The 12,054-nt window shown below is 39.5% G+C and overlaps 1 protein-coding gene across 1 annotated transcript; it reads right to left on the bottom strand.

Moving 5' to 3' along the window:
• Window positions 1-413: 413 nt before the first annotated feature.
• On the bottom strand, window positions 414-5,390 carry LOC310810484 (cornifelin homolog). The gene is made up of 4 exons (XM_083678260.1): window positions 5,257-5,390; window positions 3,354-3,449; window positions 1,635-1,783; window positions 414-1,127 (listed from the first exon to the last, which is right to left on the bottom strand). The coding sequence occupies exons 2-4, from the start codon at window positions 3,445-3,447 to the stop codon at window positions 999-1,001; spliced, it is 372 nt and encodes a 123-aa protein (XP_083534386.1). The 5' UTR covers window positions 3,448-3,449; window positions 5,257-5,390; the 3' UTR covers window positions 414-998.
• Between the last annotated feature and the right edge of the window lie 6,664 nt (window positions 5,391-12,054).

The following is a 12,054-nucleotide window of genomic DNA, read 5'->3' as shown; positions in this document are numbered from 1 at the left end:
CCCCTTTAAAATATTGACTGCATGATGCCCTGTAGACTTGGAAAACAAAATAACTTGGGATAGGATAAGGAAGCGGACTCAAAAGATATAATATGATTAATAATGATTGATAACTGTAGTACAGTGGATTTGATATCGTGAGACTGAACCTACCTAGGCGTGATTTAGAGACAGGGACCTAGAGAACTATAGGATGGTGTTGACGTGAACGGTTTGATTTTGATTCAGACGTTGTTAATAAAGCGAGTAAAAGAGCTGTGGACTACTTCTTTGTTCAACAACACAATGTGCAAGCTAAGCTAAGCAAAGGAGCCATTAGCATCATGGTTGATCAAGATGGAAGAGACAGGCAGACAGACTGTTGTAAACAAATGGACATCATGACATTGACCTCAATTATATAGCACATTCACTTTCTCCTATAATAGTTTATTTTTTCAAACACAGGAAGCAGGTAATTTATTCATGATAAGTAATACACTTATACACTTATAAATACACTTCACTTCACAGATACATATGCAGGTATGCAGGTCTAAAACAAGGAAGCAAAAATAGCAGTCCACCATTACATACAGTAAAATCATCAAATCATCATGTTCTCAAAAGGAAAATATCTCTTTGAGATTAAAGGGAGACTCTGGGATATGACACCATAGCAAAAACTAGCGGGGCAACACTGCCAGAGACTTTTAAAGATGGAGATGATACAGGCTAGAAAATAGAGAGTGTTGTGACAGAGCCTATGCATCAAAAGTTTTGTTGTGCAGTTGTGAGCGTCTCCAGTAGAATTCAAATATTTTTGGGTCTCATCCAGGCAGCTGTTTACTTTAGGATAGTTTTCGGAGAAACTGAACCAAAAAAGAAGAAACCCAGGGACATGGAAAGAGTGAAAGTGAAAGTGAAAGTGAAATGATTAATTGTGAATTACGGGAAAGTCAGCGTTATGTGCGCGGATCTCAGGTTAGGATTTAGGCCCCACTATACCCTTGGGGGTCCTAAACACTGCGGATCTGTTGGGTGACCACTGTTTGGGTGTGGCCCCTGGCCTTGAGCTCCCTGGACATCTGGCACCAGGCACAGGGGTAGCAGAAACACAGCACACAGACGTCATTACAGCACGAGCCCTGAGAAAGAGAGAGAAAACAGTCTATGTAGCATCGGTAGTAGTCACAGAAATCAATTCTAGCCCCAGAATGTACTAAAAATGATAACTTTGGACATAAACCCAGTATTTTCATGTTCAGTCTAAATCAAGTCAGTCCAAGAACAGGTTGTGATGCCTCTCTTTTCCCTGACAATTTTTAAGGTTGGGCTTCATCAAACCACACCACAAATCTGGTTCTCAGTTGCATTTTTTTAAAATGAGGAGAAGGAAAATCAAGACGAAATCAGCCAGTGCCGTCCCTCTTTATGTTTCCAACCTGATCAGACACTGAAACGTCTAATGGTTCCAAAAGGCATTTCCCTCTACAAAGTGGTGTATGTTTCAAAACATGGTTTAGACTACTATTTTGTTATCCCACCACTATATTAGAATGAGATGAAGAAGGCTTTGGTCTCGTATTGTGAAATGTAAAGTAGATTCAAAACGTTGAAACGCCAAAGTGCATGGCATGATATATGTATTTTACATCAATGCCGTAGCGCTTCCTTATCGAGGGGCGGAGGTGGCAGGAGACCGCCATGCAGAAGACGTCCAGCAAGGGCATGCAGAAACACCATCCGAAATCGGAGGCCGTCTTACACTGCAGACAGGGGAAGCACCAGAAGGCGCAGCAACCTGGGGGTGACAGAGGCATGCACATGTTACTGTAATGAAATCATATAATTACAGTATATCTAGGGCAAGAAGCTTTACGAGAGAGACAGAGCGAGGGGGGCGGAGAGAAAGGGGGGAAAAGACAGAAAGAGAGAGACAAACAGAGGGAGAGTCAGAGGGATCTGGTAGGTGCCAAGACCAACACGCTAAAAACTAATGAGACATCAACAAACCATAAACAAATGACCAATGTAGACACATGTTGTGTAGCTGAAGCTAGTTTAGAAATAATTAGAAATCAGACACAGAAGCAGAGGAACAGGGGAACAGGTACTTGAGTAGCCATGCTGTCCATCTCAACAACCACAATGCACTACATGTAGCTTATATATGTTAGAGAGCGCCCTCTAGGATCCTTATGCAATTACAGCAGGTAAAACCACACCAATGCATTGTACAGTAATCCAATGTAATAATGAAATAATCAATTAAAGAATGCAATGCAATAGAATGAATGTATAAAAGTATGGACACAACAACACACATACATTGCAATTACACACATAAACATACACACAAATAAACATATAACTCTCTTATGCCTGCACAAAGGCAACAGAACACACCTAACCACCAGAAACACCTGTCAAGCCAATTGTCCAAATACTTAAAAACTGTTGTCGTTTACCCTCAAATAAAAGCTGAGAACCAACCATACTCTCGCAATTCTCTTCCACATGGGAGATGCCTATTGCAAAGGCAGAATAAATGCTGTGTAGACTAGCAACTGCACTGAAATATGAATGCAAATCTATAATGTCCATCATCTACTAATGTGTCCTTCTTAGTGAATGATTATATGAAGAATTATACAATAGCCCAGCTGATATGAAAGCCTAATCTTTTATAGGGATTCCATTGCACATTATATGAATCTGTCCCATTACTTATGGTGCCCTGAAATAGGGGGACTATGTATAAAAAGTGTTGGGATCATTTCTAAATGGTGAAACCAATATGTACACAAATACCATCAAATATAGAATCTCTACTTTAACCTCATAGTAATTGTTAGATTAATGATATCAAATCCAAACATTTGGAGTATAGAGCCAAAAGAAAAAAACATAGATTTACTATCCCATTACTTAGGCAGGGCACTGTGTATTCCATGTCTGACATAATTGTATCAAGTGTCCATGAAGACATGATTTGTTCTAAATGAAGGTTTATCCAAGGACATAATTTCGAATTTCTCCAACTAGATAATCATTTGTCCTTTTCCAACTCATAGGCTACTCCTCATGTAATTCATCCAGGCTGCCATTATTGTTAATTCAGAATGAAAAAAAAACATGAATAACAATAACACAAATGAAATTAAAATATACAATTAATATTAGCTACCGTCACTCAACCATTAACCCTTTAAACTCATCTACTGTAGAGATGTTGTCACTGGTCACTATTGAACCACTGGTTATAACACGTTTATAGAGATCATGTGACCCTCAGGACATGAATCCATAACATTATGGTTACAAACCATTGGACACAAAATGGCAGATGTTTCATGACTGTCATGACTTACAGATGTTCATGTCAGAGCACATGTCACACAACTCTGAACTCCATTTCCTGCTCTGGGTCGTGATCACTGTGGTGACCTGTTGCTGGACCGCCATGGCTATCCAGGAGGAAGAAGGGAGGGAGGAAGAGGAGGTATATTAGATATTCTGTTTTGATATTGGATATTCGGTTTTCTCTCTTCAATAGCTATTGCATGCCAGGATGTTAAAAATGATATATTCTGAATCAGGCGAGGATGGAGAACAACCCACACCACAAGGAGGACCAGAGCAGTCTTTATAAAATGTAAATGCCTTTATTATTTTATTGTGGCATGTTCAATGGAACAAACACTATAAAAACATGCTTTGGCATGGCCTTCGTCAGGGAGTATAATAGCTTCCCAATGTTAATTAATTATGATGAGGGGTAGATGGAGGAAATCTAACCTCTAAAATATAAAAATTGATGACCCTCCATCAAGCAAATTATTTTTTTTTTAAATACTGATTCAAACATTAAGTAGAGAGCAAAGCACCTACAGTGTTTACTCCTAGGACGAGACAACCTATTATAGTCCAACAATATGATCAACAATATGCACACACATTTAGACCCAATACCAGTGGCATTAACAGGCTATTTAGCTATCCATCTATTCAAAAAGCAAACAAAGACATCTAACTTGTTTTGCATGCGGCAGGGGGCAGAGTAGAATCATTTTGGGTCAGTGCTTAATTTGTAAATCAGTGAAAAGTGAGCGCAAGAGAGGGTTTGACCTGAGGTCTCGCAATGCATGAGAAAAGTGTAATTTTAAACAAAACGTGTCCTAAAATAGTGTTTTTGACAGTGGTATCATTTCAGCTAAACCTAGGGTAGACCTATAATAGAATCGTTGGTGCTAAAATTCATAATCCAAATTTGGGAGGAGGGTCAGAGAGTCCTCTTTCAGGATAATTTGACATTTAGTAAGCGCATTTCATGCAATTCTACAGCTACATCTATGTTCGCTTGATACGGAGCCTATCCTGCGTCAATTTAGTGTCATATCAAGGGCGCATATTTTACTTGGAGAGAGTGAGTCAGTGTCGCGCACAAGATTTAGAGCAAGTGTGTAATTGTTTCAATGTGCCTCCTTGAGAAAGCATATACAGTAGGCACTGTTGTGCACATGAAGTTAACGTTGTAAATGTTGTTTTTGCTTAAATTATTTCCCCACGATAAGCTACCTTTTGATTATTTTGCTTTGTCTTTTTTTTTCAAAAAGTTAAAGTGAAAAATGAGAATTGCCGTAGTTTGGAGATAAGCTGTCGACGATTGAAATACAGTTGGTTCTATGATATAGCCTAATTTAGAGGATCTTTGATTGTAGCTGAGGTGCAAGAGATGAAAAGCAACAATGTAATTGAAGGAAGTCTCCGCACACTCAGGAGAAGTCGAACATTGCGAGGGGTTCTCCTCTGTTATGTAACATTGGGAAGCTACTGAATTCAACGCGAAAATAAAACATGAAAATATTTATTATAAATATTCAAATTGAATATTGACAAAACTTGGGTTAGAGTTAAATTGGAGTAGATTGGAGTGGATAGATTGAACCCATGTTTGATCAATTATTTGAATGACTACAGTACCATATACTATATCTCTTATTACAGGTTTTTACTTTATCGGCCCTAAGGAATTGGAGGCAACTTTAGATATCATTTTAGAAATCATATATAATCATGACACCTCAATTGGATAATCAATCGATATTACTGTGTTCAATTAAACTATTTCACATTAAATCACGTTTGCCCATTCTAACTCAACGAAAGTAAATCTTTGCATCACATTTTATAGCACACATTTTGAATAGCCGACTAATTGTTATCTATCTCAGTTATAACTACAGTAATTCACAGAAAAATGCAATCTCCCACCTTTTTTACTGCCCTCTTCAACTGCAGTGTTCGTAAAAGAGACGGTTTTGAAAGAGCTGCGGGGTGTGTGCAAGTGTTCAGTTGGGAATGGGAAGGTGTGACAGATGTGTCATAGCCCTGGGAGTCATGTGCCCTTAGATGTGTTCTATTTCTCTAATGCTTGTTCTCTAGTGGGTGTTCTTTCTCTAGTGCGTGTTCTCTAGTGCGTGTTCTCTAATGCATGTTCTCTAATGGGTGTTCTCATGTTTTCTAGTGCGTGTTTTCATATTCTCTAGTGCGTGTTCTCATGTTCTCTAGGGTGTGTTCTCTAGTGCGTGTTCTCAAATAAATGTTTCCTTTGTCTCTGTAATACTAACCACCTAGCAATTCTATGAGGTAGGCTCTAGATAGGTTTATCTAACTGCTTACTTAGTTGGTCTAATATTTTACTTCATGGTGCACTTCATCCTCTTCAGCCTGTATGTACCTACCTATCATGTATCAACCTGTAGCCTCTTGCCTGGTATAATGCATTTCCCCTCATATCAGTCTTTCTTGTCCATCTTCTTCTGGGCTGACACAATGTTTCTGTACACTTCAGAATTCATCCTGCTTCTGTCAACAGTAGTTACATCTTTACTGAAGACAAGTGAGCCAGTTTCAGCAAAAACCATACTGTACATGCCCAAGCCATAACACCCCCTCCACCATATTTCACAGATGAGGTGGTATGCTGTAGATATTGGGCAGTTACTTTTTTTCTCCAAACTTTCCTCTTGCAATCACTCTGGTACATAGTATTAGCATCTTGGCAGATAGTATTCGTCTTATCTGTCCACAAGACAGCTCTTTTTTCTTGACCTCTGCAAGCTATTTCGGTACTTTTCAGCAAACTGTAACCTGACTATCCTTTTTGAGGATAACTAGTGGTTTGCACCTTGCAATGAAGCCTCTGTAGTTCGGCTGGTGATGTATTCTGCGGATGATAGTCTCTGACCCATTCACGTCTACCTCCCAGAGAGTGGGACAGTTGTTTTGGGGTTTTTCTTAATCATGGCGAGCATTCTTTGGTCATCCACGATAGAAGTTTTCCTTGACCTACCAGGCTATTTGCAATTTCTGAGCTCACCAGTGCTTTCTTTCCTTTTAATGATGTTCCAAATTGTTGATTTTGGTAGGTTTAAGGTTTTGGCTAAGTCTTTTTTGTCCTAATGTTGACAGACACCAATAGCAGACTCCAAAAGCAAACACAAAGCCTAGAATCAATACTAGACATTGACAGCTCTCTTATGACTGCACACATAAAATCCAATATGGTTGCCATAATACCACTTAATAAAGGTTGAATCATCTATAAATGTAAATAAAATATGATAAAACAGAATTTTCATAGTTGTCTTATATATCTATGCCCATACAGAGTATTTTGGTACAATTTAACTTTTCTGTGAGTCCAATACGGCCACTATAATGATCTTAAATACTACTGACTGAGTACAGGTTGCCTTTGTGTTTCTCATCTCATCTGGATTCTCATCTCCTGAAACATTTGTGATGAGATTCTTGTGACAATTTGGTGTAGATCTTAATAGTTAAATGTATTTTGGATTGATGGTTAATAAAACATCTGTCAGTCTATTGATATTGTTACGCAGTGAACGACTGGTGGAACCAAAGACGGCACAAGAGGCATAGGAACATTTAGGCCAGTGGGCGTATTTAATGAAAGGAATAGTAATGAATAATAATAATCCAAGGGGGTTAATCCGTAATCCAAAAGAGAATGGTCGAGGGCCGGTCCAGGGTCGATAGGAGGGAGGTCCAGGATACGGGGAGGGAGAGGAGTCGTGGAGATGAGGGGCTAGGTCCGTGGAAGAGTTGGGGCTGAATACCGTGGAAGTCACAGTATGTTCTGGCCCTGGAGTGGAGTTCTGGCAGGACTCATATAGTGCACTGATTGGGAGATGGTCTGCAGGTGTGCTGATTGAGGATCTCATCCAGGTGCACTGTCGGCTGGAACCAGGAAGCGTGCGCTCCGGTGATGACCGCCGAGGCCTCGAGGTAGTGCCAGAGGGTTGGTCAGTCGGAGGACCCGTAACAGATATGGCTGCTCATGCTACGTGCAGGTCGAGCAATTATATCAACAAAGTTACGTTCATGACCTGACAAGATTCCGAGTGACAGGCAGTACTGACTGTCTTCCAGGTTTTCGTAACTGTTCTACTTCATACCTTTCAGACCGTCAATAGGATGATTAATAGAAACAAGGTCATGAAGAATAGCACCTACTAACCTCTGATTACTGTATTAAAGCCAATGAGAGAAAAGCACACCCTATCGTGTAGCGGGAAGCAACATAGACCTTGTAGAATTTTGAGAACAACCCCTCTCAGTGCCACCCAGTATGTTTTGAAAAAGTTGAACACTGTTTCAAGAAATGTGGTCAACCAACCAAGAAAAACTGTAAGCCTACATGTTACTAGTGGATGTTGGGTTAATATAAATGTGGATTCTGCATACTACTTTCAATGTGGAAAGTATGCATTTCACAAGTCGAGTTACAATTTCAAATGATTTAATTAACTGACTTGGCTGAGTTCAAGTGGATTTGACTATGAGCCACATTGACAATCTATTTTAACAACTTATATTCTACCCAATATTCTATCCAATTCTATCCTGTAAGGGAGTAAAAGGACTGACATATAGTGAACACAGTAGATACAGTAGATCATCTTTTACATTGTTATGATTGAAAAAACATTTCCTTATAAACTGGAATGTCTCTCTGTTTCCAGGGTGTGCTCAGAATACTCCTAAAACAAATTCCTCACAACATTCTAACACAACTTGGCAGATGTCTCCATCAACACCAGCTTTATGATAAAACAAAGAATTGCTTTCGGCCACGTGCCACACCTCTGCGAGAGGGGGCAGATATAAGCCAGTTATAGACTGGTTTGACAGCTCAGTTTACTCCCACACCACATAATGTGACTACAACTGTGCCTATAGACCTTGAATAATTGTCTCAAGTGTCCTTGTTTATGAAACATATTCTCATACTTTGACTGACTTTATTATGATTGGCATTGATGCCATTAAGCAGGTTGGTTGAGGGATTTATTTTATTTTGGGAGAAACACAGAATACAGAATACATCCCTGAGGATAACACAATTAAGTGTGAAACACTTATTTTCACTGTGGTCCTCGGAATGCACACAAGACAGACACCAAACAAAATTGTATAAAACATTGTACAAAACATTTACAACATCACACCAAAATAAATGACAAATAAAAGCTACTGATGTAGACATCTGCCAAGTTGTGTTAGAATGTTGTGAGGAGTTGTTTTGACCTAAACCATGGTACATACAGACTTGTTTTCCAGATGACAATTGTGATAACTATCTACTGTATCTACTGTGTTCACTATATGTCAGTCCTTTTATCCCCTTATAGGATAGAATGTTAGATAGAATAGTTGTTGAAATAAACTGTCATTATGGCTCAGTCAAATCCTCATAGTCAAATCCTGCAGCCTACCCCCTACACAGGTTGAGTTCAATTCCACACAGGCAGGCATATGTAGCATCTTGGCAGTTCAATTCTAAGCCTTAGATTATTAACATGTACTGTAGGCTCACAGTTTTTCTCGGTAGCTTGACCACATTTTTTTAAACAGTATTAAACTTTTCAAAACATACTGGGTAGCACAGAGAGGGGTTCCTCTAACAATTTGACTCTGACACAACTGTTTACCAAAACATAATCAAGTTACAGTTATATAATGAATATGGTCTTAAAGTGCAGAGTCTCTGCTTTAATTTGAGGATATTCACATCCAAATTGGAGGAAGGGTTTAGGAATTACAGCTCTTTTATATGTAGCCCCCTCTTTTTCAAGGGACCAAAAGTAATTGGACAATTGACTCAAAAGCAGTTTCATGGACAGGTGTGGGCTATTCCTTTGTTATTTCTTTATCAATTAAGCAGGTAAAAGGTCTGAGTTGATTCCAAGTGTGGCACATGCATTTGGAAGCTGTTGCTGTGAACGCACAACATGCGGTCAAAGGAGCTCTCAATGCAAGTGAAACAGGCCGTCCTTACAAAAAAATCCATCAGAGAGACAGCGGCAACATTAGGAGTGGCCAAATCAACAGTTTGATACATTCTGAGAGAAAAAGAACACACTGGTGAGCTCGGCAACACAAAAAGGCCTGAATGTTCACAGAAGACAACAGTGGTGGATGATCGCAGGATCCTTTACATGGTAAAGAAAAACTCCTTTACAACATCCAGCCAAGTGACGAACACTCTCCAGGAGGTAGGCATATCATTATCCAAGTCTACCATAAAGAGAAGACTTCACGAGAGCAAATACAGAGGGTTCACCACAAGGTGCAAACCATTCATAAGCCTCAAGAATAGAAAGGCCAGATTAGACTTTGCCAAAAAAACATCTAAAAAAGCCAGCCCAGTTCTGGAACAGCATTCTTTGGACAGATGAAACTAAGATCAACCTGTACCAGCATGATGGGAAGAAAAAAGTATGGAGAAGGCCATGGAACTGCTCATGGTCCGAAGCATACCACATCATCTATAAAACACAGTGGAGGCAGTGTGATGGCATGGCATGGGCATGCATGGCTTCCAATGGCACTGGGTCACGAGTGTTTATTGATGATGTGACAGAAGACAGAAGCAGCCAGATTAATTCTGAAGTGTTTAGGGATATACTGTCTGCTCAGATTCAGCCAAATTCAGCAAAGTTGATTGGACGGCACTTCACAGTACAGATGGACAATGACCCAAAACATACTGCAAAAGCAACCCAGGAGTTTTTTAAGGCAAATAAGTGTAATATTCTGCAATGGCGGAAGTCAATCACCTAATCACAACCTGATCGAGCATGCATTTCACTTGCTGAAGACAAAACTAAAGGCAGAAAGACCCACAAACAAACAACAACTGAAGACAGCTGCAGTAAAGGCCTGGCAAAGCATCACAAAGGAGAAAACCTGGCATTTGGTGATGTCCATGGGTTCCAGACTTCAGGCAGTCATTGCCTGCAAAGGATTCTCGACAAAGTATTAAAAATGAACATTTTATTTATGATTATGTTAATTTGTCCAATTACATTTGAACCCCTGAAAATAGGGGACTGTGTATAAAAATGGTTACAATTCCTAAACGTTTCATACAATATTTTTGTTCAACCCCTTGAATTAAAGCTGAAAGTCTGCACTTCAATTGCATCTCGATTGTTTCATTTCAAATCCATTGTGGTGGCGTACAGAGCCAAAATTATGAAAATTGTGTCACTATCCAAATATTTCCAGACCTAACTGTATGTGCATCTGCAACGTAGTCGTCTCCCTGTGATGTAGTTGTATCCCTGCACATTGTTGAGTTTCTACAAGGTCAATGTTGCATCCCGCTACATGATGTGGTTCTCCCAGTGGTTTCAATACATTTATCAGAGGTAAGTAGGTGCTATTCCTTGTGATCTTGTTGGAAGAGTCATCCATACATTCATCTGAAAGGTATGAAGTAGAACAAGTATTTAAGAAAGTGAAATTGTAGTATGTATATTTTTAAATGTATAGATGATTAAACCATAGGTGTGTACCAAAACTTTTCACTTCTCCTTTTCACTACCACTTACCACTACCACTCGCATAGAAATAGAATGATGATATGTTTCCACTACACTTTCTTTAAAGTTGTCTACCTGGTAGAGGCAAATCAGCTTCATTTACAACATTAATATGTGCGTCCCATTACTCGAAAAAAAGATCTCCTTTCCACAACCAATACACATTTCTCCTCTTGACCCAGAAATACATTTTTAGGTCGCCATTTTGAAGGGTGTACCAATAGTGTAGAAGTTGAAGTCCACTTCAGATACCTGCTGAAGTCAATAATGTTTGTGATTGTGGCTGAGGAACCAGTCAAGTATGCTTCAGCAGACTGTTTCATACGCAAAACATATTACCTACATATGCAACTTTTTTCTCAAAATGTTCCTCTTGCAATCACTCTGGTACATGATAATATTTGTCTTATCTGTCCACAATACCATTTTTCAGACCTCTGCAGGCTTTTTGGGGACTTTTTTAGCAAACTCTAACCAGACCATCCTTTTTTAGGATAACTAGTGGTTTGCACCTTGCAATAAAGCCTCTGTAGTTCAGCTGGTGATGTATTCTGCGGATGGTAGTCTCTGACACACTCATGCCTGCCTCCTGGAGAGTGTTCCTGATCTGTGGTACAGTTATTTATTTATTTTTCTTCATCATTGTGAGCATTCTTCGGTCATCCACTGTAGAAGTCTTCCATGGCCTACCAGCCTGTTTGCGATTGCTGAGCTCACCAGTGCTTTATTTCTTTTTAAATGATGTTACAAACTGTTGATTTTGGGAAATCTAAGGTTTTGACTATGTTTCTGTAGATGTTTGGCTATGTTTCTGATATTTCAGCCTCATAATGGCTTCATTGACGTCTCTTTGGTCCTCTTGTTGACAGACACCAATAGCAGACTCCAAAGGCAGATGCAAATATAAAAAATCAATACTTGACATTGACAGCTCTCTTATGCCTGCACAAATTATGTGACGGGATACACCTGACTAACCAGAAACAAGCCAATTTTCCAATACTTTTGGTGCTCTGAAATAGGGGGACTATGTATAGAAAGGGTTGTAATTTCTAAATGGTGAAACCAATCAATGTCACGCCCTCCACTTCCACCTAGCCGATGTCAGTCTCTCTCCCGCTTCCCAGCCTGGGTGTTTGATGTGGGCGTGGCTGCC

The sequence above is a fragment of the Argentina silus genome (genome assembly GCF_951799395.1).
Source record: "Argentina silus genome assembly, chromosome: 10".
NCBI classification, from domain to species: Eukaryota; Metazoa; Chordata; class Actinopteri; order Argentiniformes; family Argentinidae; genus Argentina; species Argentina silus.
Note: the sequence above shows the minus strand (reverse complement) of the source record. Positions and strands in the feature narration are given on the sequence as shown.

Coding starts and splice junctions, on each gene's coding strand:
- LOC310810484 (XM_083678260.1), bottom strand. CDS start 3,447: ATGGCGGTCCAGCAACAGGTCACCACAGTGATCACGACCCAGAGCAGG. Junction 1,784..3,353: donor GTGCTCTGACATGAACATCT/GTAAGTCATGAC, acceptor TGTCACCCCCAG/GTTGCTGCGCCTTCTGGTGC. Junction 1,128..1,634: donor GGAAGCGCTACGGCATTGAT/GTAAAATACATA, acceptor TCTCTTTCTCAG/GGCTCGTGCTGTAATGACGT.